General features: G+C 40.1%; 2 protein-coding genes and 1 pseudogene across 3 annotated transcripts; all 3 read left to right on the plus strand.

The window, feature by feature from the left end:
* Positions 1-325: 325 nt before the first annotated feature.
* eda (ectodysplasin A) lies at positions 326-11,584 on the plus strand. Of its 2 annotated transcripts, none has more exons than XM_034232540.1 (8): positions 326-766; positions 6,754-6,853; positions 8,625-8,663; positions 8,996-9,166; positions 9,516-9,550; positions 9,654-9,705; positions 10,138-10,268; positions 10,517-11,584. In XM_034232540.1, exons 1-8 carry the CDS (start codon positions 449-451, stop codon positions 10,775-10,777), a joined length of 1,107 nt encoding a protein of 368 aa, XP_034088431.1. In that variant the 5' UTR covers positions 326-448; the 3' UTR covers positions 10,778-11,584. The 2 variants fall into 2 exon arrangements, with proteins under 2 accessions (XP_034088431.1, XP_034088432.1); XM_034232541.1 differs by lacking the exon at positions 326-766 and adding an exon at positions 791-5,239.
* A 355-nt stretch (positions 11,585-11,939) lies between these two features.
* On the plus strand, positions 11,940-18,350 carry LOC117556924 (annotated as a pseudogene).
* Positions 18,351-18,676: 326 nt separating this feature from the next.
* Positions 18,677-21,105, plus strand: LOC117556937 (transforming growth factor beta activator LRRC32-like). The gene is made up of 2 exons (XM_034232542.1): positions 18,677-18,798; positions 18,916-21,105. Exons 1-2 carry the CDS (start codon positions 18,709-18,711, stop codon positions 20,773-20,775), a joined length of 1,950 nt encoding a protein of 649 aa, XP_034088433.1. The 5' UTR covers positions 18,677-18,708; the 3' UTR covers positions 20,776-21,105.
* The last annotated feature ends 1,910 nt before the right edge of the window (positions 21,106-23,015 follow it).

The following is a 23,015-nucleotide window of genomic DNA, read 5'->3' on the forward strand; positions in this document are numbered from 1 at the left end:
AACAAAACACACCAATGGAAAATAGCATGTCCAAAGCCTATAACACATGAGTAAACACTCAGTGAATATGTTAGCCAGCCTCAAAGTGCCGCATAATAATCACACAAACACAAATAAAAAGGGGGATACAAAAGGGGGGATACTCTCACACCATCATCTCACAAAAGCTGCAGCTGCGCACTTTGTCCATTAGGTGTCGCTCAATTACTGCACCTGGTGCCTCCAGCCCCCAACCTCTGGCCCGGACTGTCTGGGTTCGTAATTGTCATCGACCAATCACACAAGAGGTAGGCGGGTCTCCATTGTTACTACAGATACTCAGAGAAGTTTGCACCGACCTGTTGCTGCACCTATGAGTCTCCACGTTAATGAATAGCCGCGGCCCGCGCGAGACTAACTAGCCGATTATGCCGAGATAAAGTGCCTCTGACTCGCGCTCTGTCCGATAATGGCATGCGATGGCTCATCCGCGGAGGATTTCCCGGACAAAGTGATGCACATAACAGCTCCCTGCACGTGCAACAAGAAGTGCAGGAGTCGGAGCAGCAGTGTTGTCTTCCTGGGATTATTCCTACTGTCGCTGTCTCTGCACGCTGTCACCCTGGTCTGCTATTTGGACCTGCGCTCCGAAGTCAAAAGGGAAATTATCCACCAGAAGCGGGATTCAATAATGACACTTGCCGGGAGTGACATGGCTGAGCCGGCGGCGCTGCTCTCACCCGGCCACCTGGACTCCGTCAGCAGCCGCGGCGCAGAGGGTCCACAGGTAAAACATATATTTTCAAAGAGTGTAACAAAGATTAAAAAGGCCGCTAATGGAAGGTGACATTGTTTTCATTCCTCACACTGAGGCTGTTCGTGTTCATTCACCTCTGCTCAGTCCTCCTGTTCCCGTATCAAGGTGTCAGGTTCTGTGCTCTGTCATGGCATGTTCCTGGGCAACTTATTTTACAGTAGCCTGTCACGAAGTTTTGCCAGTCTCAGTTTCCAGACAAATATGTTTTGAGTCACTGCTCCCGTGTGCATGATTTCTTGGACAGAGAGGTATAAACGTTAAAGTATGTCACCTGGCCAAAGTCTCATGTTCAGGTAAACGCTTCCAGGGAGGCATATCAATGAAGGTTTCAAATGTTGCCAAAAAACAAGAAACTGCAGAATGAAAACTCATCAGTTAACTCGGTTTTTTCCGAAATGAATTTTGCTGTAATCAAACTGCATTTAACTTGATTTGTCTTGTTTCCAGAGCTCCCTCTGAGCAGACAGAGGTAGATGCTTAGGCAGCCTGCCCAGCTGAATTCACAGAGAGGGGTCAGGCAATGTGCTGCAGCAGGTGGACGGAAAATGAACTGGATCACCAGCAGGTGCAAAGCCCAAGGGCTGATGTAAATTCATCAGGACTTAGATGGGGCAGTTGGTACTTGGAGCTAAGCCAGCCTCGTCTCACATGTGTTTTCTTTTCTGGCAGCGGCCTGATTGAATGTTCATTGTGTTGTCTGTGGCTTTGGCAACAGACCACCAGCCCCCACCAGCCCCCACCACCACACAATCCCTAATTTCATCAGTACAAAGGGACCAAGCGTAGGTCTCAACTCTGTATTACTTGTTCAATTAGCTCACATGTCATCGGTTGTGTAACCTCTTTGCAGAGAAAATGATCCGCTGTGTGGGGTATTGGCTGGACATTCAGCTAAGCAGAGAAATCTACTTGATAGTCACTCAGAGGATGGAGGCATTCATGTCTCTGTAGGAAACATTAAAAAGATAAATTGCTGCAAATGGTCTTTATAACATTTTCCTCTCACAAGTGGGGAGCTTAGCCTATTCATGTAGTTGTCAGTGTGTCCTTTGCTAAGCTTATTTTAGTTTGGTTTCTCTGGTTAGAGCCGAGTGAGATGGGCCTGGTATTCAACCCAGATGGGGACGCTTCATGAGGTGAAAGACTGAGGCCCAGCTGTAAATATTTAACAGCGCTGTGATGCTGTCCTTGCCAGATGTCTGCATTAAACAACTCTGATTACACATCCCACAGTTTACATAGTTGGAGAAACAGGAGCATGTGGCATTTGGACGCAGCGGCCACACTTGTTAGCTTTTGAGGCATTTCCTTTGAAGAATCTGCACTGTAGAGCTAAAGATTGTTTATTGGATTTTTCACACAAGTCTTCATCAAAGGCAGCATCAGTGTGATTGGATGTGATGTGCAGGTATACAGACAAGTGTAACAGAACATGGAAAGACTGTATATATAAAGGCACAAACGTACACCCCACAGAAAGACATACATAAAATAAACATACCAGTGTTTTAATGTAACCTCAGATGGACTTGATCCTCTCTGTATTTTGAAAAAGAAAAGTGTCTCGCTTCAAGGAATAACAGTAGTGAATATCGGATAGTCTGGTCAGTCCTTTTTTAAGAAGCTTTTTAAGTAAAGCACAATAGAAACAAAACTTTTGTTTAGATTATTGGTTCATGGAGGATTGACTTTCCTTTAACTGGAAAACAAAATCTAAAATGACATTGACATGAGTTCTATAACAGAAATATCTTTAAGTGGCTTTGAAACAAGCACAGGTGTTTTCTTTGTAGTTGGCTTAAATAAATTAAAACCCCTGTCCTCTTTTACTCCAGAACTAAATTAAGCTTAACTTTTAGTTATACAACATTTATATTTTGTTCCTATTTTAAGGTTGGTCAAATCTTAAATTCATTTTATCCCATTTTTGTCTTCTTCTATTCATTCATTTGTTTTCAGGAGGAAAATGATATCAAGTATCAAGGCATTTTTCGACTGAAAGCGTATCTCCAGAACAGATCTGAACAAAAGTGATCGTGGCTATTAATGTAAGATAAGGATCTAGGCTGTACACAAAGTGTCTGATCGGTGTTGTGTTTTGTGAACAGAGGAGGGACTGCTGCTACTTTAGTTTGCAAATATGGCAAATCAAACTTGCACATTTGTAACAATATATTTATATTTGAGTCTATCAGGATGTCCAAACTTTTTTTAAAGTGCAGTTTCTTCAGATGTAGATTCAGAATTTGGTAGCAAATTATTGAAATGTTTATAGAAACCTTGTTTATAGAAACCTTCTTTTTCTTTTTTAAATGGTAGGAGAAATGTACCTGTTTCCAGCTTGCACTTAAAAATAACAAACTCCTAAACAGCTCACACTGTGTCAGATCTAACTAGTTGCTTCTTAATGAACGCAGATGATGTGGTCATTTATGATCCGGGCCTGGGGAGTGAAGAAACAATCTTTCCCTCAACATTCACAGTCGGTATGCCGTAAATCCCAGCTGTCCAGCAGATCTGTGCAGTTCCCAACAGTAAAAGCCCCTCCCAGGTGTGTGTAGCTCTTAGGAGTGTGATGCAGGCCATTACTGAATTAGAGCAAGTGTCACTCACAGCCTGACCCTTAATCACCTCAGTGAGTGACACATCGTAAAAGTCAACCCATGGAATATTTAATTGTGTTAGCTCAGATAGCGTTTTATTCTTCAGCCTAACATTTTTCTTATAACCATTATATGAAATAATTTTCTCCTCTGATGTATGCCTTCAAAGTCTCACAGAGAACAGATGCTAAAACATCTGGAGTCTAGTTAACGGCTATTAAAAAAAGTCAGTTTGATGGGACACAAAGTCCTCAGCAGCATACAAACTGTGGGGCGCCGGGGTGGGCTGTCACCCACATCTACTTTAATTGTGACCAGTGCATGATTAGTTAAAACAGCAGTATGATATGAGCAGAATGAAGCAAGCCTCCATGTAAGGAATTAATCAGTATGGACACAAGTGTCATAAAAGCACAATGCAGAGGAGGTCGAAACATCAGAGATATGAGGCTGCAAACTTTTCCATATAAGACTGAATTGTCTTGACAGACAGATGGTGTAGACGCCCAGTAAAGTCCAGAGTCACAAACATCCACCAAAATAATAAATTCTCCAAGCATTCACACCATTCAGCTAGAAGTTGCTTTGCCTGCAGTGTTGCAACAATATGAAATGTGATTGGCTGCTGACAGACAACATTTCCCTTAGGTTGAGCTCCACAGTTTTTTTTAGATGACAATCTATGGATGCTGTTATTAAATTACCCAAGTTATGGTTTAAAACGCATGGCCTTCCAGAGAGCAGTGTCTGATATTGGCTGAGCTGAGGACACTCTATTTAAATGATATTTAAGAAGTGAACACGCTGTTACAGTGACAATTCTAAGCAGTATGCATGCCATTACACTAAGTAATGCTTGTACAGAAGTAATGGGCACCGAGTCTGCATTTGGCACTCGCAGCCACAAGCCCCGAGTTTCACCTCTTCTACTTTTTAACTTTAACCGCAATTACATGAATAAATTTAGTCTGAGACTGTTTCAGCAACCAGAATGTCTGGGAAACAGTATTGGTCCAAAAAACACTGAACCCCTTGCCTCTTATTTTCCTAAACAGCCTGAAAAGTTATGAATGTAAGGGATCTGCTGTGGTCTACGTTCAGGAATGTGTAGAGATACAAGCTATTGTAATAGTGTTAAAAACGTGTTAATAGGGCAAAAGAAGTCTTGTGATGACTAAATTACACATCCCTGGAGTGACTGATTTTTAGTCATATCCTCACGAAACAACAGGGAATCTCGTCCTCTGCGCGCAACAGCACCCCCCACGCTTTGAAGATTTGAAAGCCCTCTAATTAATAGCATTTTTTCCCTTGTGCTGAAAAAGAATGGTTTACTCAATAGTTGGCACTTGGCATACATACCAACACGTTGTCATCCTGATTTACTGTAACTCTGCATGCCTTTGAAGGGTAAGAAGGTTGTAAATGTTGTAATGAAGTGAAATGAAGCAAACAACGGCGCATAACCCCTTCTTTTTTTTTTATCACAGTTGCCTTCATCTGCAACCCCAGGCACACCAGTTTTGGTAGTAGCTTTGCAGATTGCTTGTTTGTTTTTTTGTTGTTCTGTTGGAGCTTAATTCCGGGCCAGAAATTGGCTGTTGAATCATGTTTGGCTGTCAGAACAGACGAAAGTGTAATGCCATATGCCTGAACATACACCCAGAATCCTTTGAGAGGTAAAAGCCCCCTATATGCCAACAGCTGGAGAGGAGATGTGGAGACACCTGCGCACCAAATGAACAGCGAACGTCGCTGCTCGCGGGAACATCTGGCTGTGTGTCGACGAACCGCTCCAACACATACTCCTCCATCAGGCTGGAACTCCCGTGCTTATAAGGTCAGACATCGCTGGCAGCTGGTCAGTGTTGTAGACTTTAACTACTTTGAGCTTGCCAGCGGGGGGTGTTTGACATGATAAAGCTCATCCCTCACCACAATGGCAGGGGGGGGGGGGGGGGGTGTTCCCCACATCTGAGACGAGGTATTGAAGAAACTGGAAACATAACTTCTCGTGTCTGTCTTGTCGGTCCTTCAGTGGCTCTGCCTGAAAACCACACAAAGAGGCACTGGGAGTTCACAGTGCTTTCCAGAGAAATACTTTTCTCACCGTCGGGGTTTAACAACTATGTTTACTTGAGCGCCACAGCTGGAAACGGGGAGTATGTCATCTTGTACGTACTCAACTGGGATAAGAAAGGTCAAAGTGTCTGTCAGTAAGCTTGTCTGATTAATTCCCAGCAGTAAGGAATAAATGATACATCATTATTTATTATCTTTTGATCCATGCTAAGGGGGAGCACGTGTCACTGCTTCAGAGATGTCAGTTATTCAAACTCCAAGCAGATGTCCGGTACAAATATACAAGTTGCCTGGTCGTATGTCCTCAGCTATCGAGAGCTTTATTCCTGACAATATTAATATTATTTATGCTGACTGAAAACTATCTTGTATATTAAGGAGTTCGACGAAAAGAAGGCTTTGGGTGGTCTTGTTGTGTTTCCACAGTGCCGAGTTTCTTTGTCTATCGTATTCTGGGATTCCTCCAAAGATGTGATCAGAAACTGGCAGTTGTAACACAAAGTGACTCTTAAACGATCTTCGTTTTTATACTCTGAATCCTTAGCACAAAACATATTTTGTTGTCAGAGCCGGTCTCGTCTCGAGCGTGCTACAGTCAGGTCAGCACGTCCTACAGAGTTCATGTGAATGTAGGTCGACCATAACCAGTCACTTAAGAACACAGGCATGTGGTTTGTCCCGCCACTCACTCGCCCATGGGAACACCCCACCACTGTAGCAAATCTTTTCCTGTTTTTAGGGATGAGCTCAGACCAGCTACATTAGATCCCTTTTCTTTGCTACCACTGAATAGGGCTGGGACCAGGTGCCACATGAATGGGTATTGCTCTCAGATTAACCACAATTCATGCCCTCCTTTTGTATAAAAAGGTGAATTTTAGAGCAGTCGTGTCCAGGTGACTGTCTCAAACGGCAGAAACACAGACAAAAGTGACTTGGGTTACAGGATGGGTTACAGCCCCAATGGGACAGACAATGACTTGGCCTCAAATGAATGTGTTGGCTGTCAGTGTCTCACATCTTTACAAATGCCCCAAGTTGTCTCTGTGCAAACATTATCCACCAAGAAAAGAAAAGGGCACTTGAAACATGGGTTTCGCTCTTAAAGACTTCTCCTTCCTTTTGTTTGCCCCACAGAATTCATATGGTGTGGTCTTGCCTGCCATTGATATTCTGAAGAGAGTCTTGGTGCATAAAGCTAGTGGCCCTCTTGAATTTTCTGCAAAACGAATTATCCATACTCATTACTATTACCTTTTTGTTTTTCATCAGGAGAAGTTACTGCAAAGAAATAGTGAATTCCACGCCACACAGGACAACAGGGGCATAACTCAGCGAGCGAAAAGAAGTCCCGGCAAGCAGCCAGAAACAGGTATGTTGTTTGGAATTATCCTCATCTACTAATGCCGTGTCTTGTCCTTACGGAAGTTGTATTCAGACATGTAATCTATCCCTTCTGCATTTGTCAGGCTCAAACTTCAATTTCAGTACCCAATATGACCAAAACTACTACTTTCGGGAATTGTATATCTGTTGAGCAACTGTAATTTCCGTTTGTTTGGAGGGGTAAATAACAGATGTTTGAAGGGGCTTAAAGCTCTTAAGTTTTCAAAACGGTTTGTTAATGGTTTCTCACTTTTCGTGGAATTGATTTTTGTTATTGCTTTGTGCCAACTTAACAAAGCAGCTCCACCACAAAATGTTACATAGTTTATAGAGCGAAGGATTAAATGGAATGGGATTGATTATTACTTGGATAGCAAACAAGGGGTTTGGGAGGGTCTCACCAATTTGAAACAGACAGCGGAGCCCGGGTTGAAATAATAATAATAGGTCCCCAAAATATATTTTCTATCTGTCAAATAAGCAGATTGAGAATTTTGTATTCAAAATGTGTTATCGGCCAGGTCTGAACCATCAGAAAAAAAGATGAGAAACAGAACCACTTTGTAGTACATAAAGTAACTTTAAAGAACCAGGTGGCCATTTCTGAGAATTAGATGGCTTTCATTAATCCCTCTGAAATGATTTATCGTAATCAATAGCTCTGCAGCAAACCATATGGCCAATATGTCTGAATTTGCTTTTGTAGTTTTTGTTTAGAATGTGAGCTATGCAAATAAAAAAAGCAAAGCCTTTGAAGTTTCATGTCTGAGTGCAACAAGTGCAGCATGATCACAAGGCATTCCAATGTCTGTGGCGTGACACTGAATACTTGGGGGGAAGTTTAGTGATTGTGTTTAAATTAGAAGAAAAAACTCACCTTTGAGACTTTCTACATAAATCAGTAAAGTCCCGAGCCTCTAAACACTAATCATTCCCAGGTCTCTCCTCTGCGCTCAGCCCACAGACAAAGGCTTTTGTAATCTCAGCCTTAGATGTGTGTTTGTGTGTATAAGTGTGTGTGTGTCCTGTGTTTGTGCGTATGCGTGCGTTCTGGGCACTCCTAACGGGCACCAGATTCCAGATAGGGCTGCTCGTTAAGAGAAATGTATGCGGATGCATCCAGTCATTTAGCCAGAGGAGAAACACTGGCCATATGTTTGAGGGGGACTCAAACTGTGAGGTTTTAAGGTTAAATGGTCTTTGTAGTTGTAATGATATGGTAAACACAAGAGCAGCAAGACGGCTTTTTGAAAAGGATTCTTCAGCTGCACACAGGGCATGCACACACAGACACACACCAAGTGCATTTTGTCTTTTAAGCACTGACATCAATGCCACACCAACATCCATGCACGCACGCACGCAACACACACACTTACACATGGTTGTAAAGGGGAGAAGCACACACACACACACATGTACACACACTTTCATCTACATTCTCCATCTGGGCCTAATTCAAAGAAAAGGATTTTGGCAGGATAAAGTATCTCTCTAATGATCTTCTCCAGTTCCACTGCCTGTGAAAGCTTAAGGCACTTGTTCATACAGAGGAGGTGAAACCACACTTACAAATTACTACACTAGAAGATACCACAGACTGACATACCTCCACTCCAGTGCCGAACATCTGAATCTGTTATTTTAGCCCATTTAGGATGCCTACACAGCGCGCTGGGTACTAGAGATGTTACCGGAGATGATAATTGTGCACGAGACCATTTCAAGTTCAATCACACTGTTTTCATTTCCTACAGAATCTACTGGAAGGGAAAGGAGGAAAGAGAAGAAAAAAGGTAATACATGATGTAACCAACCTTTCACTGATGGTTGGTCATTGATAAGACTGCTACCTGCTCATACTCTGTTAGTTCTCTTGGGATGTGGTCCAAAATCCAGTAACCTTGTACGCTAACAGTGGTTCAATGGTTGATTCAGTCCGTCAAGCATATTTTTCCTGCCTTTTGCCTATCTTCATATCAAGCTGTACAATCTGTATTGATAACTATTGTAAAGTTTGTGTAATGTTCGTTAGTTTGGGCTATATAAATAAAGTTGACTTGATAGTCAAAAGATTATTTTTCTCAGCTTCTTTGATTGCCAACCATTTTGCTTTCTCTCTTTACAGGAAGAAAAAGGTCTGTGCCAGGCCCTCCTGGCCCCCCGGGTCCCCCGGGCCCACAGGGGCCACCGGGCATCCCTGGAATCCCCGGTATTCCAGGAAGCAATGCTGTAGGGCCTTCAGGACCCCCTGGACCCCCTGGGCCGCAGGGACCTCCGGGTACTCAAGGTCCAGCAGGTATTAAAACTTTAAATAGAAATTACACGATAATGCGCTGAGATAGCCAAGTCTCCAGCAGGAGGACTGGAAAACACCCAGGAGTTGAGAGATTGGTTCTTAGATTACACTATTTTCCCGTATGTAGACACGTTCCCACACTAGAAGAGAGCTCAAGTTGTCAAAATCGATGAACTCATTGCCTTCAGTGAGAGTTTCTGATGCAGCATGTCAAACAGTGTGGGAGAGCAGTGTTCGTTCCTTAAACTATTTCACTGTTTGTTTTCTTTTAATCGTCATCCTCTCCTTTGTTCCCCAGCAGTGTTGAAAGCCAGAAATTCATCATGTCTGTCTTTCCATTTTGTTGCAGGGGTTCCTGATAAGACGAAAACAAAAGAATACCAGGTAGAGTATGTCAGCTATTAAAATTAAATGTCCCTGATGAAACAGATGTTCTCTTGTTTTAACTATGTAACCAGATTAGTCACCAGAGATCTTTATGTTTCAGCCTGCAGTGGTTCATTTGCAAGGGCAGGAGACAACCATCCAAGTGAGAGAGGGTGAGTCTTCTATTTTACTCTGTTGCAGTTACACCTCTGCCTTTTTGATTTATGAGGAAACCTAACAAAGATCTGCTACTGTTAGACTATACATAGACTTACACCAGAATACAAATATTGTAAAATATATTCTGTTTAGAGGGCTTAATGTGGTTGTAAATATTTACTTGAGGATTATTTAAGATTATAGTAACCCTAAAGTAATGCTATAGCTATCACAGGGTTAGGATACAGCCATAGGCTTACATTACAAGTCAGACCTGTGTTATCTCGGATTGAGCCTTGCTTGCTAGCAGGCTGCTAGCAGCAAAAGACTGCATGCGTCATTATCAGGTTTATTATGTTCAACTGAGCTCTGATCTGAGTTAACCACTGCTGAAAGCTGTTTATGTTGACCGTTTGCCTCTGGTTTGTTTGTTGTGACGTGTTTAGATCTGTCTGAAGGCATCCTGAGGAACTGGAAGATGGTGTCCATCCATCACCGCGTGTTTAAAATGCACTCTCGCTCTGGAGAGCTGGAGGTGCTGCTGGACGGTGTCTACTTCATATATAGTCAGGTAGAAGTGAGTACGGTCTTTGACGTAACTCTTATAATTTATAGACAAAATAACTGGCAGGTGCTCAGTAGATAACTTAAAAACCTGCTTGCTTTGCTTAAATGTTTTGAGTTATAGCGGAGGCATATTTATTCTCCCTGTGCTATAACTCATAGCCGTGTTGCTACTCTGATATTTCAGCTGTTCCAGCATTACATAAGCTCTTAAATATCACTACCCCTCTCAGTCTTGTGTGAATTTCATGTCTCCGCCAGGTGTACTACCTCAACTTCACTGACATCGCCAGCTATGAGGTGATGGTGGACTCCAACCCGTTCCTTCGCTGCACCTGCAGCATCGAGACAGGACAGCGCAAGTTCAACACCTGCTACACAGCCGGGGTGAGCCTGCTTCGAGCCGGCCAGAGGATTTCCATACGCATAGTGTACGAGGACACGCTCATCAGCATGACCAATCACACCACCTTCCTGGGAAGTGTCAGACTTGGAGAGGCTCCATCTGCTGGACAGAACTGAAAGCTACACAGCCACCAGCCCTCTACGTGAAATGCCCAAAGTCTTGCCCCCGTTTAGAGGAAACTTAAATCCTCCGGGTTTCAAAGTTGAGGACCCCCGCTGCAACTTTTGTTCACTCGTTCACAGTTCTCTATTATAAAAAAGGACAATATAGACGTTTAGGCTTCCCCCCACGAAGGTTCTGTGCAAAGAGATCAGTGTTGATGAGCCTCATCAAACAGACGTTTCTATTTATAGTCTCCCTTTTGTGTCAACACAGACGCTGGCATCTCTCTTTATAACAAGGAAGGACACTGCGCTGACATATACTTAATATTTACATATTTGTAAGTGCTGTTGAATGATAATCTTGTATCTCCAAAAAACTATTCAAAATGTTTTATTTGCAGTTTGTGTACTTGGCAATTTGTATTAATTTAATTATATTAACACTTGTAAGTGGTTTTACAAAAGGTTTTAAGCTCTGTATACCCCTAGGCTATACATTTTTCAATGGATCATATACAAGTTCAAAGAAAGTATAAATGAATCTATGCAAAGTAGAGAAACATTCATAAAACTGGAGTTATAAGGTATTCAAAGAGCAACAGCACTATATATTTTGCACACATTTGCACTACAGCATCCCTGCAGAATATCAGCGATATGTTTTGTTACAGTGCTATTGTTTAGTTATCGAATGAATGAATCCATGTGGGAAAATGATATTGTTGTTAATACGTCTCTGTACATATTGTATATAAAAAGGGATATACTTTTGTAAATGGAGTTGATTGATGGATTAAATGTTACATTTTTTTGTCTAAATGCTTTTGTCTTTCTCTTGTGGTTGTGTAGCGGGTGGTATTGATTTAAAAGGTTAATGCTCCTCTTTCATGTTGGAATCTGCTGGCAAAAGTATTGACAAGAACAAATGATGTTCTTTGGGTGAGGTGTTTGGTTTTATTAAAATGTGGCTTTTACTTTGAGTGCAAGTTTCACAATACACTGCAAATGTGGCTGTAATGTTCATACAATCTAAATGAGTTCCATGTTGAAAGGCAGAGGAAAGATAGTTCCTCATTTAGAAACACATTTTGAAACTGAACATTTAAGGTTTCTGGGGTTAACTGAAGTGACCTCATCCATTTGAATAACTTCAGGACATGCAGTCTGTCTCACGATGCTTTACAATGCTTTATTATCACTCACAGCATTTATGTTTTGTCTTTTCCTGGTGCACAGAGCCAGTGTTTTAGAAAATCATTTTCCAAAACTCCAAGGGGACATCATTCTACAATTAAATCAGCCACTTTCTGAGGGAGTCAATGGGAAAATGGCCAAGATGTCTCAAACAAGGGAGGTATGTCACTGATTATGCAGGATGGAGTCATCTTGGACATTGTACTACTGAGATGTATGCCATTAGTGAGTTCTCAGATAAAGCTGCAATAATAAATAGTCTCCTAATGCTTTGTTTTCTCTTAGGAGATAAAGCCAAGTACTTTACTAAAAGCACAGAGTTCTCTAAAGATGTTTTCTAGGAGAGTAAAAGGGAACAGGGCAGCTGCAGAGGTGGGTTGGAGCTGAGAACTGAACATGTTTCCATTAGTTACGGTCAATTCTGGTGGTGAGAACATTACCAGTACATGCTAAGTAATATGTTTGTTTTTTCTCCTATTGCTAGTTCCAACATCATTCCTGCAGTTAACCGCTAACACAAACAAACGGCCAGACCAGAGCCGTATAATAGAAGAGTTACGACAACGGAAGTCCAAAAACGGTTATCGTCACGTGGTTCATGTAGAAGAGGATCGTTCCCCGGAAGTTCATGGCGGGCAATGTGAATGCATTGATAACAGGAGATAGAACTACGATTTTTGGTAATTATTAGTGAATAAAGGTTTTGATTTGCAATATTTATACAACAAATCGATATGTGTATGTATTTACATCAATATGTTTTAAAAAATAAAATAGAATTTGCTAATATTAAGTGATAATATTAGGATTAGTGTGAACAACTAGTTTACATGTTAGGCTAACAGTGCCTTGGTTAAAGAGCCTGTTGCTGTTTATTTATAGCTTTGAATTCTTTAAAACCAATATTATCTTCTTAAACTTGTATGGTAGTCATGAGCATCACTTTCTAATGTTTATTGATATATTTAGAGGGAGGGGATCTAAAGTAATGCTTTAAAATTCAGATTAGATTAATGTCTACCATTTTCTTAAATTCATGGTAGTTTCAGTAATCCCATGGTAATTGAGGACACAAGTTATCTAAATGACTAATGTCATCTTTATGGCTTTCAGAAAGGACAGGAGACCGACAGGTGACTATCAAAGGACTAGCAGCAGCAGCATGATGATGTTAAATGTGTTGTTTTAGGAACATCCATTGCAAATACATGGAATTCAATAAACATTGAATAGTATATCATGCAGTTTGTCTGTGCCTTTTCCTCCTTGTTGTCCTGGTTTGCTGTGCTGCCTCCTAGTCGCCACCATGGTTTGTTGTGCTGCCTGGGGATGCTCCAATCGCTCCGAGAAAGGAGTACGAATGTACAGCTTCCCCACTGACACAGAGCGGAGGAAGCAGGAGCAATTTCACGACCAACAGCAAAAAAATATGTGATTTATATACAAACACTGCATTTGCACTTTTTCACAAAACGAAAACCACACCATTGGGAAAGCTTAATGTTTTGTTTAATACAAAAAACAGGGAAAGGCTTGAAAAACACAGAGTTGAGACTCAGGGTGCAAGGTGAGGGTCTCAGTGCAGGTATTCAGGCTCCATTGAATCCCCCTCTGGTTCTTGTGCTAAAAGAGGGATAAACAGACAGGTGAAAGGGTTATACACACACAGCACACCTATTGGATGGGAAATTGCCTTGGGGAGATAAGGTGTGGTCTTTGTTCCCAACTGAAGTTATGGAACTTTATTATTTGTGAGTTTAACAAAGTATGACAAATGGCATCAGTAACATATGTGATATGAATTTCTATAAAGTTGTCTCACATTCTTGGTCATATTGTATATACAGTATGTAATGAGTATAACATGTCCAGTAAGTATAAAGTGTTTCCTAATACTGTGTATTCAACCACTATGGAATATGTATGTGGGCAGACAAAACTGAGTTGTTCTGTGTGTGAAGTAACCTCAAGTCACTCCGCAGCCACATTTTGATGCAGACCAGTTTGTCAAGACAAAAAAGGGCAAGACTAGGCTGAGAGCAGAGGCTATACCCACCATCTTCGTGCATCGCCCTGTGGTCAAAAAGAGAAGGGCCCCTGCACCACGATTCACCCCGGGACCTGTATCTACAAAGCCCATAGCTCATGATCACAGCGATAGTGTGAAAGGTGACACAGGTATAATAAGTATGAACTCTTAGTAACAAAAGTAATATTTCTTATTTTTAAGTGGTATAATATTTTAAATGTTCGAACATTTACAGTGCCATGTCTTCTACTTACATTAGTCTCAAAGATTGAGGGAAGAAGGGAAGGGATCACTGCCCTCCACCTGCCAGAGGAGCGCAAACAACAAAAACAAGCAAGGTGTCCCGTCATGTACCTGGAAGTTTGGGTTGGCAAAATGGAGTAAGAGAGGGACTTGAAAAACCTTGGTGGCTCTCTACTCCTGTTGTTACAGTTGTCTTGGTTACAGCTCTCACGTGTTTTTTTGTTGCCATTTCCACATCTTTAGAAAATATGAAATAAAAAATTGAAGTGAAATCAACCTCATCTCTGGAGAACAAACTTTGATTTCTCTGTCTTGTGAGTTTGCAGTCTTGCTCCTCCACCTGTAACATCACTGCCCCTCCACCTGCCATACAGTAGGTTACTAACAAGATTACTTATATAATACAGTGATATAATACATGTTTAGTATGCTTACTTATATAAAACAGTAGTATTAAACTTACCTTGTGTTTTCACACTCACTTAAGTCCCTCTCCCTTTGCCATCAATCCAAAATCAGCTGAGCTGCAACATTATACAGACAGGTAATAATCAACATAATCACAAGGACACAATATGGCTCTGCTAAAAACACTCACTCTTACACGCACCAAAGTTATATTTATCTAATATTTAACTCCCTCCACCCCCGCATACAATCCCGTTTAAAAGCCCCTCTTCTCTAATTCAACAACGTTGGACCAAATGACATTAAGAGAACGGAATTTACAATTAAAAGGTTGTTCAACGTCTGTTGCTAACTTGCTTTGGTATCCTAGCTTGATCTGTTATCTGTAAACGTTATTTAGGGATAATCCACTGACATCCTTTAATACACATGTTCATTTGAATCAGATGTACTGATAATATCCGCAATATAAATCTTTAAACTTCTTCTTACCTTTAAAAGTCCGTCACGAACGGTTATTATGCTGCAACTCTACCGCTCTGCTAGCCTTGGCGCTAACTTCCGGGGAACGAATGAGAGGCTCCACGATCCGCCATTGCTGTAAAAAAGTGGTCCATTGGAGTGAACGGAGATGTCATAACTCTTCTATTATACGGCTCTGGGCCAGACATAAGAGGTAAAACTAAATTCAAGTAGGGGAGAAGGGGGTAAGTTGAACCACCCCCTGTAACCAGGCAACGACTTATAGTTGTAATCAAGTGACCAGAAATTATGCAAGATCCACCCATTTCTCATTGCCCGTGAAAGAGAGATACTCATTGTGGTCTGGTAAGTAAAGATTTTTACAAAAAAACGTTTTTTGCTTGTCAAAGTACATTTTCTAGATGTCAGCTATATCGGCTGTCATGTCAAAAAAAAGTATCCAGGTTTAAACACATATATTGTATTTGATGTGTTGGCAGCGTATTAAACCATGTGAATCATTAAGCTAAAGATGACTGAATTGTAATGCTAGGCTATTTTTTCTAAAATGGTGGCTGTGGGGTAAAGTGAACCATGGGCCTTGGGGTTGGGGTAAGTTGAGCCAGTTTTTCAATGGAGAAATGAATGAAAGTAGGCCAAGTTGATAAGAGCTCAGTGTAGGCTACATTTAAAGTTGAATTTACCCTGTGTTTGATTGGTAAGATGTATGAAATTGTATCACCATTTGTATGATTACTTTTCCTTTTAACATGTTAAAAAAAAATCAATTAATTCAATCGAAATTTATATTAAAAATATTTGAAAAACTAAGCTTGTATTTGGTTTGTTATTTATTGTTTATAGTTACCTTTAAGATTTGTTGTAGGTATGCCCAGGTTTGAACCGTGGTTCAATTTACCCCCTGACCTGGATCAACTTACCCCTACACTGGGGCAAGTTGAGCCACAAGACTTCTTTTTTTTAAGAAGTAATATTTTCACTGCCCTTGATCAAATATTAATTATTATCATTGCCATTGATAGGAGACATCCTGAATTATAGGTGTGTGTTTTAATTTTTACTATGTGTCATTTCTCCTTGCTTAGAGGACAGCATAACTAAAGAATGGCTCAACTTACCCCACTCTCCCCTACTTGGCTTCAGCATCGCAGTGTATGCCATTATTTTGAGTAAGTGTACTTGCCTCCTCCCATAGGAAATATAACAGTTATCCCTTGGACTGTTTCTGCGCAGCAAGGAAATGCAATTTCACAAAAGGAAAACAGAATTGTTGTCCAAGAAGATGGATTTGACTTGGTGTTTGGACAAGTATTGTGTCACTCTAATTCAAGCATAACTAAATTGATATTACATCTGATTTGTTACAACTGTTCCGCTGATGTTCTGCTTAATTCACAGGTTTTGTTCAATAGCCCAAGTACAGTTAAGGGTCATATCATTCGCAGTTGGGCTTTCAATAAAACTTGGACCACATCAACAGAGCTGTTGCGTTGCTTGCAAGAGATGGCTGATGAAACCCCTGCCAATACATGCTACACTGGAGGTCAGTGAGGCGATACTGTCGGCCTGCATAGTGGCAGCTTAAACATATTCTTCAATATTTGGGGGAAATAAATATGCCCTTTTGCTGTCTTGCCAAGAGTTAAACAAGGAGATTCATAACACTTTCATATCTGGTTCTTACATATAACGCTACGGCCACCAGGCTGTAAATCTGTATAAAAAGTTATCTGCATATGAATGTAGAATTGGCACGGACGGATTCTGGTTTCCATTTTCTTTTGCAGTTTGTAGTCCAAGTAGTATCATCGTTCACATAGAGCTGGCTTAAGTTGGATACAGGCAAACAGTCCATGTGGAAAGCAAAAAAGGCTGAAGGCCTTGGCTGATAAGCAATCTCATAATGCATTGGATAATGGATTAAAGCTTTGAGAAATAAACTGTAGCAGCTAGTGTAAACGGACTACTAGTGAAACAATTGGGTTGTCTTTCAATTCCAACTCTGTTCTCGCGTCTTAAGTTTCTAATTGAACTATAGTTAACCCAGCTCTGTCCATAGTTTAAACTACATTTGCAACCATTGTGTTTGATATATTTGTAAAAGCAACACATTGTGGTTGTACCGGACTATTTTGTTGTCACATTGACTCATCGTCACACTGAGGCGAACAGTTTGAATGAATGACATTATGTGCTGCTGGAAGAAGGATTGTGTTGCCATTGGACAGAGCTAGCTGTTTCCATCTGTTTAAACTCTTTGTGCTAAGCTAAACTAACCAGCTGCTGGCTATATTGTTTTATATGTACAGTTCAGGCATCAGAGTGGTATTGATCTTCTCACTGAGCTCTGGGCAGAAATTACGTTTGTGTGTTTTTCCCAAAATGTTGCACTATTTCATCAACTTTTGCAGCCTCTTCACCATTTTCTTTGAGGGGTCAACAAATATATCTTTTCATTGGCTTTCATTCCTCCAGGAACAGCTCCAGGGACTTGAAGAGTCTGTCCTCTCTTGGCCCTTGTCACCTATCTTTTATCTCCTTTGATTCGTTTTTTTGTCCTTTGCCACAGGCATAGTGCAGCTGCAGCTGCATCAGGATGATGAGCTGGAGTTGGTGATACCCAACAGGCAACACACCCTCATCTCTATGGAAGCAGAATCCACCTTTTTTGGTGTCATACAGCTAAACTGAAACAAGTCGGTCTGAAGATGATAACAATGCAGCTCAATGCTGCAGGAAGTGGGCAACTGACACTGAGCTGAGGGGATGCTGATAAAGGACAGAAGTGACAGCAGCAGGAAAACTGTCGGGACATGTCATTAATCTCAGGAAAATGCATTATCAACTTTTAATTAACTGCCCATCTCATGTGTCCTTTTCTTTCACAGTACTTTTTAAATCCTTAGCTCTAAACTCTTATGCTGTGTCTTTCAGGTACACCTGGGCCTGTCCTCTAGCATTGTTTATGTGTGCTACCACCTCCTTTCATCAGTCTATTTGAGTATGGCTCTTTATACCTTGCATGGGGCTGTCCTCCAGCTCAACCTCCGCTCTGTCTGTTTATTTGTTCCTCTCGTCTATTTTAGAATGGTTTCCGTTTTTCCTAAGACTATGTCAGGAACAAACAAAGGTATAAATATATGCAGCTCTGGCGGTGTTGTCCTGGTTAACACGAAGTTCTTAACACTGTAGATATTTAAAAATAAATCATGATCAAATTAAAGTAGTTATAGATCGGATAATATGTCAAAGTACAAATTAATTATCACTTAGTATACAAGTTTGTAACTAAAGATGTAATGTGTATAATTGATCACAATAAATAGAAAAAAACATGTACACACTTGTCTAAGAGCCTCTTTTTTATCAAAATTAAATATGTCGTTACTGAGAGTATTTTTTTTAAAGAAAGCAATATATCAGTGGTCAGGCCTTCATTGTCTAAATATATCCACAATGCCTATCTGGTGTCCAGCTGTTTTCTCTCTCGCTTTTTTTATGAAGCATGGCTATAAGAGGGTGTGTTTGAGCTCTGGCAGCAGTAGTGGTACAGTTGAACAGCAGCAGAAGCAGCAACAGATTGAGGATGGTCAGACATATGTTCTCTAATCTCCTACTTCTCTGGTCAGTCGGCTATGACCTTTATATAACTGGACTGACACATCACAAGCCCAAGGTAGGCCAAAGATTATATCATTCAAATGTTTTGTAATAGCAATTTATTTTCTTTTTGTTTTACTTTGGCTTTTATGGGTCCCTCTTTGATTATGATTACTTTTCCTTTCATTTCAAGGAGCAGTCCTGGAACAATCAACATCTCTATTCTGTCCCTCTGGATTTAGATGTAAGGCTCAGAAGACTAGATCTGTCCAATAACTTCATCACACAGTTGCACAGACTTGCTTTGCCTTACTTGGAACAGCTGGACCTGAGCGCCAACCAGCTGGATCTCATCTCCGAAGGAGCTTTTGAAAACCTGACTCATCTTGAGGAGTTGAATTTGTCCAGAAATGCGCTGAACAACAACCTTGGCAGTAACTTCAAAGCCCTCCAATCCATCAGTGGACTGAAGAGTTTGGACATATCAATGAATGGTTTGAGAAATGATGCAGTGGGACTGTACCTTAGAAACAAACCATCTCTTGGTCAACTTAAAATGACTGGTAATGCTTTAACAAGACTTTCACACAACTTGTTCAAAGAGAGTAAAGGTTTGAGGGCCATTACTATTGATGACAATCAAATATCGGTCATAGAACGGGGGACATTTGAACCATTGAGCCAATTAGAGATGCTTGACTTGGCCAAAAATAACCTTGCCCATATTTGTGATTTTAAATTAACTCAAGTTAAATATCTTAATCTCAGTCAAAATTCAGTTGAGTTCTTTGTTACACGTGACGATGACCAGTTGTACCGGCTTGAAATTCTTGATCTAAGTCACAACAATCTCCTTTATTTCCCAATTGTTCCAAAAATAAACAGTTTGAGGTATCTTTATTTACAGAATAATATGGTTGGTGCCCTAAATTCAGAGGCAACAATGGTATCAGAGGCCAATGATCTATATAGTGAAATTACACGTGAGAAAACAGTTAGAAGAAATATCCTACACTCAAACTGGAGGCTGATGCCACTCATTTATATTGACCTGAGCTATAACCACTTCAGGTCTTTCCCATTGGAGACTTTGAGTCGGCTCTTATCTTTAGAAACACTGAATTTCAGTTACAACTGTTTGCAAAACATCACGTGGAATATAAGAAATGATGAATCAGGACACCATCGGCAGCTTTCTTTCCCCTCCTTAAGGTACCTAGACCTGCAGAGTAATGGACTTAAATACATTTCTCCACTATTTCTCAAAGCACTCACACAGATAGAAACATTAAATCTACAAGACAATTCTGTGCAACCTTGTGCCTCTATGGATCAATCAACACAGCAAAACAATCTCAACATATCCTGTGTTATCTTTGGTAATTTAAGGACCCTTAAAAACCTCAATCTTCAAGAAAACAACATCAAGAATCTTCAAGAAAACACCTTTCTAAAAAACTCTTTGGTTTCTATAAACCTTGCAAAAAATGCACATATGGTTGTGCAGGAGGATGCACTAAATGGTTTACAAGAGACTCTTCAGTCTTTGATAATCAGTGAAACTAACATGACCAGCTCTGATCTGTCTTTACCCTGCATGCCAGCGTTAACTCAGCTAAACATATCCAACAACCGTCTAGATGTGATACCCAGCAGTTTGAGCTGCTCTCCTCTGAGAGAAATCGACATTAGAAATAATAACTTTGCGTCTTTAAACCATTCTTTGATTCTTGCTTTATCTCTGCATCTTAATGTTATGTATATTAGCGGAAATTATTTTAATTGTTGTGACAGTAAATGGCTGATAATCCTAGATGAGTTAAAGATTAAAGTGCTTGATGTCAATGACACTGTATGCTTTACAAGTGGTGGAAATGTTACGGTGACAGGTTATCTGAACAACCGTTCAGTGTACTGTTTGTTTCATATGAAAGAACAGGACATTCACTTTGGAACAGTGATCATAATCATGTTGTTTGCAACTGTAATATTAACAGTGTTCATTTTATTCATCAGGAAGGTGGTTTGCACACAGAGATCATTTATAGTGTGATATTGTTATGTATTGGTTTATTCTGTGTCATATGCACAGCAAACAAAATATAGTGAGAAACAGAAATTATGTAAAAAGGTTTATTCCTGTGGGTTTCATTTTGCCTGACCAATTTGACTATGAACAGAAGTGGGGTTTAATGGCTGCTTGGACTGTTAAAACTAGCTGACATTTAGTTAATAAAATGCATTTAAATCTTCATTGTCTGACATGATTCTATTCTCAACTCCATTCAAGACTTCCTTTTATGACTTCCCGCAAATTATTAGTCTTGTAAAACATGCATCATGCAGCCAAAATGTTGTGATTAAAATTGGCTTTATTGACTCCCAAGCTGTTTTTTATAGTGTTTGCCAAATCAGGCAGAGGTTTTTTTTGCTCATACTTCATTGTGAAATGTTTGTTTGAAACTAAAAGTTTAGCTTTGGCTCAATTTTTTATGACGTCTTTGAGGCCTTGCATAACACTCCCAGAATCTGAACTCCGGAACAAGCCTATTAGATGCCAAGAAGAGACCTTGTACGAGTTTCTGTATAACTATATAGTCTAAAAATATGTTTTGAATAGGTCAGGCTGTAATTTTTTTACAAGATACATTTTATCATATATCACTTTCTGCATCTGTATTTTGTTATGTACATTTGCTTCGGCTCTGACTCTGGTTGTCAAATATAATGCTAAATGTGGCAACAGTACAACGGATGCTGTATGTAATAAACATTCTGTTCCTACCAGAATATGCTGGCAATACTAATTTTTAGAATATGAATCCGTTCATTTACATACCTGCGAAATAGATAATGAGTAAAGTTTTAAGGCATATAGATTACAAATATATTAAATAGGAGGGGCCATTACCACTATACGTGAGATCCATTCTGACTGAATATAGATCTAAAACATTTAGGAAAATAAGACCCCTATATTTTTCAATATAAGGTAAACCAACTGCACTTGAGCTACCTTTAAAATGTCATCCCACAATGCTGATCCACTGAAAAGGAGGGGGCTGATTGTGTGGATAAAACTGTGCAAAAATACCTATGACATTGCAGTGTGAATGAATCCAAAATGTGAAGGGATTGTATTACAATCTGAGCAAGCAGCTTGGGTACACTACAGAGAAACTGCCGTTGCAGCAGGATATCCTGTCAAGCAATCCTCTTATTGTCTTCTTATTGCACATCCTTCTTCTTTAAAACTGATGCAAAGTGCCATTTTGTAATTTCTCGTGCCCATTACCACTCTGGGTAGAGCCAGGTCTGCAATGCCAGTGTTAGAGCCTTGGCAGCCAGATGCATATCAATCTGACTCATGAGCAATATAACTGTAGTAAATGTCTTTGTTGCCCCACCTACAAGATTTAGGTACTAGATCAGGTAGCAGCCTGACAAGTTCAAGCAAAGAGTACTGGAAGAAAAGAACACTGTGTGATTAGTATTAGGTCTAAAACCTTTGCAAGTAGCACATTGCATTCATACTTCTACTTTGTGGTTAATGGTAGCTTGAATTTAGACATTAGCAACAGCTTGTTTGTTAGCACAATAGAGGAAGTCAGACTCGCCCTAGGCTACATTTATTTTCCAGGAAGCATTTCAAGGATTTTCCTCTTAACATTTACAGCTTTTTATGTATTACTTTAACCTGAGACTGTGAAGGTTTCTTTTATTTTACATCAAATCTACCATATGGTAAAAAACAGTATAACTCAAGAAAAGACATTGCCTTGGCTCATAATACAGAAATCCTCAAAGTAATATTATTTACAATACATTGACATGCATCATTTTTTAAAGTGTTATTTATTATTCTTTCTGTGTCTTTGTATGCACCACATATACCAACGCCAATTCCTTGTAAGTGTAAGTGTACTTGGTAATAAAACTGATTCAGGATCCAGACCTCTTTTCCCGAGCCTGTTTTTCAGGCCTCAGGCTCGGAAATGACATTCCCAGAACAAATGACCATAACTTAACTTTTAAAAGGGGTAAATTAATGATATTTTTTCTCAAAGCAATCATAAACCTGTGAGTTGGATGTAGAAGAGTCAGAATCAATATAGAATTGTTTTATTTGAAAGTAAATTCAGATTGAACATATATAGTGTCCGTCCAAAACCATCAAGATTGATGCAAAACAAGTGAAGTTTGACCTTTTTAGAGAGGTTTAGAAGAGAAAAAAACACTTCTGGGGTCATTTGGGTGCATTTTCCATATGGCTGATATGGAATCGCACATACT

Source organism: Gymnodraco acuticeps, unplaced genomic scaffold, assembly GCF_902827175.1.
Source record: "Gymnodraco acuticeps unplaced genomic scaffold, fGymAcu1.1, whole genome shotgun sequence".
In the NCBI taxonomy this organism is placed as follows: Eukaryota; Metazoa; Chordata; class Actinopteri; order Perciformes; family Bathydraconidae; genus Gymnodraco; species Gymnodraco acuticeps.

Excerpts from the sequence above, each read along its gene's own strand:
- eda (XM_034232540.1), top strand. The coding sequence starts at position 449 with ATGGCATGCGATGGCTCATCCGCGGAGGATTTCCCGGACAAAGTGATG. Across the intron at positions 9,167-9,515 it reads GGGTACTCAAGGTCCAGCAG|GGGTTCCTGATAAGACGAAA; the intron begins GTATTAAAACTT and ends ATTTTGTTGCAG. Across the intron at positions 10,269-10,516 it reads TCATATATAGTCAGGTAGAA|GTGTACTACCTCAACTTCAC; the intron begins GTGAGTACGGTC and ends TGTCTCCGCCAG.
- LOC117556937 (XM_034232542.1), top strand. The coding sequence starts at position 18,709 with ATGGTCAGACATATGTTCTCTAATCTCCTACTTCTCTGGTCAGTCGGC. Across the intron at positions 18,799-18,915 it reads TGACACATCACAAGCCCAAG|GAGCAGTCCTGGAACAATCA; the intron begins GTAGGCCAAAGA and ends TTTCATTTCAAG.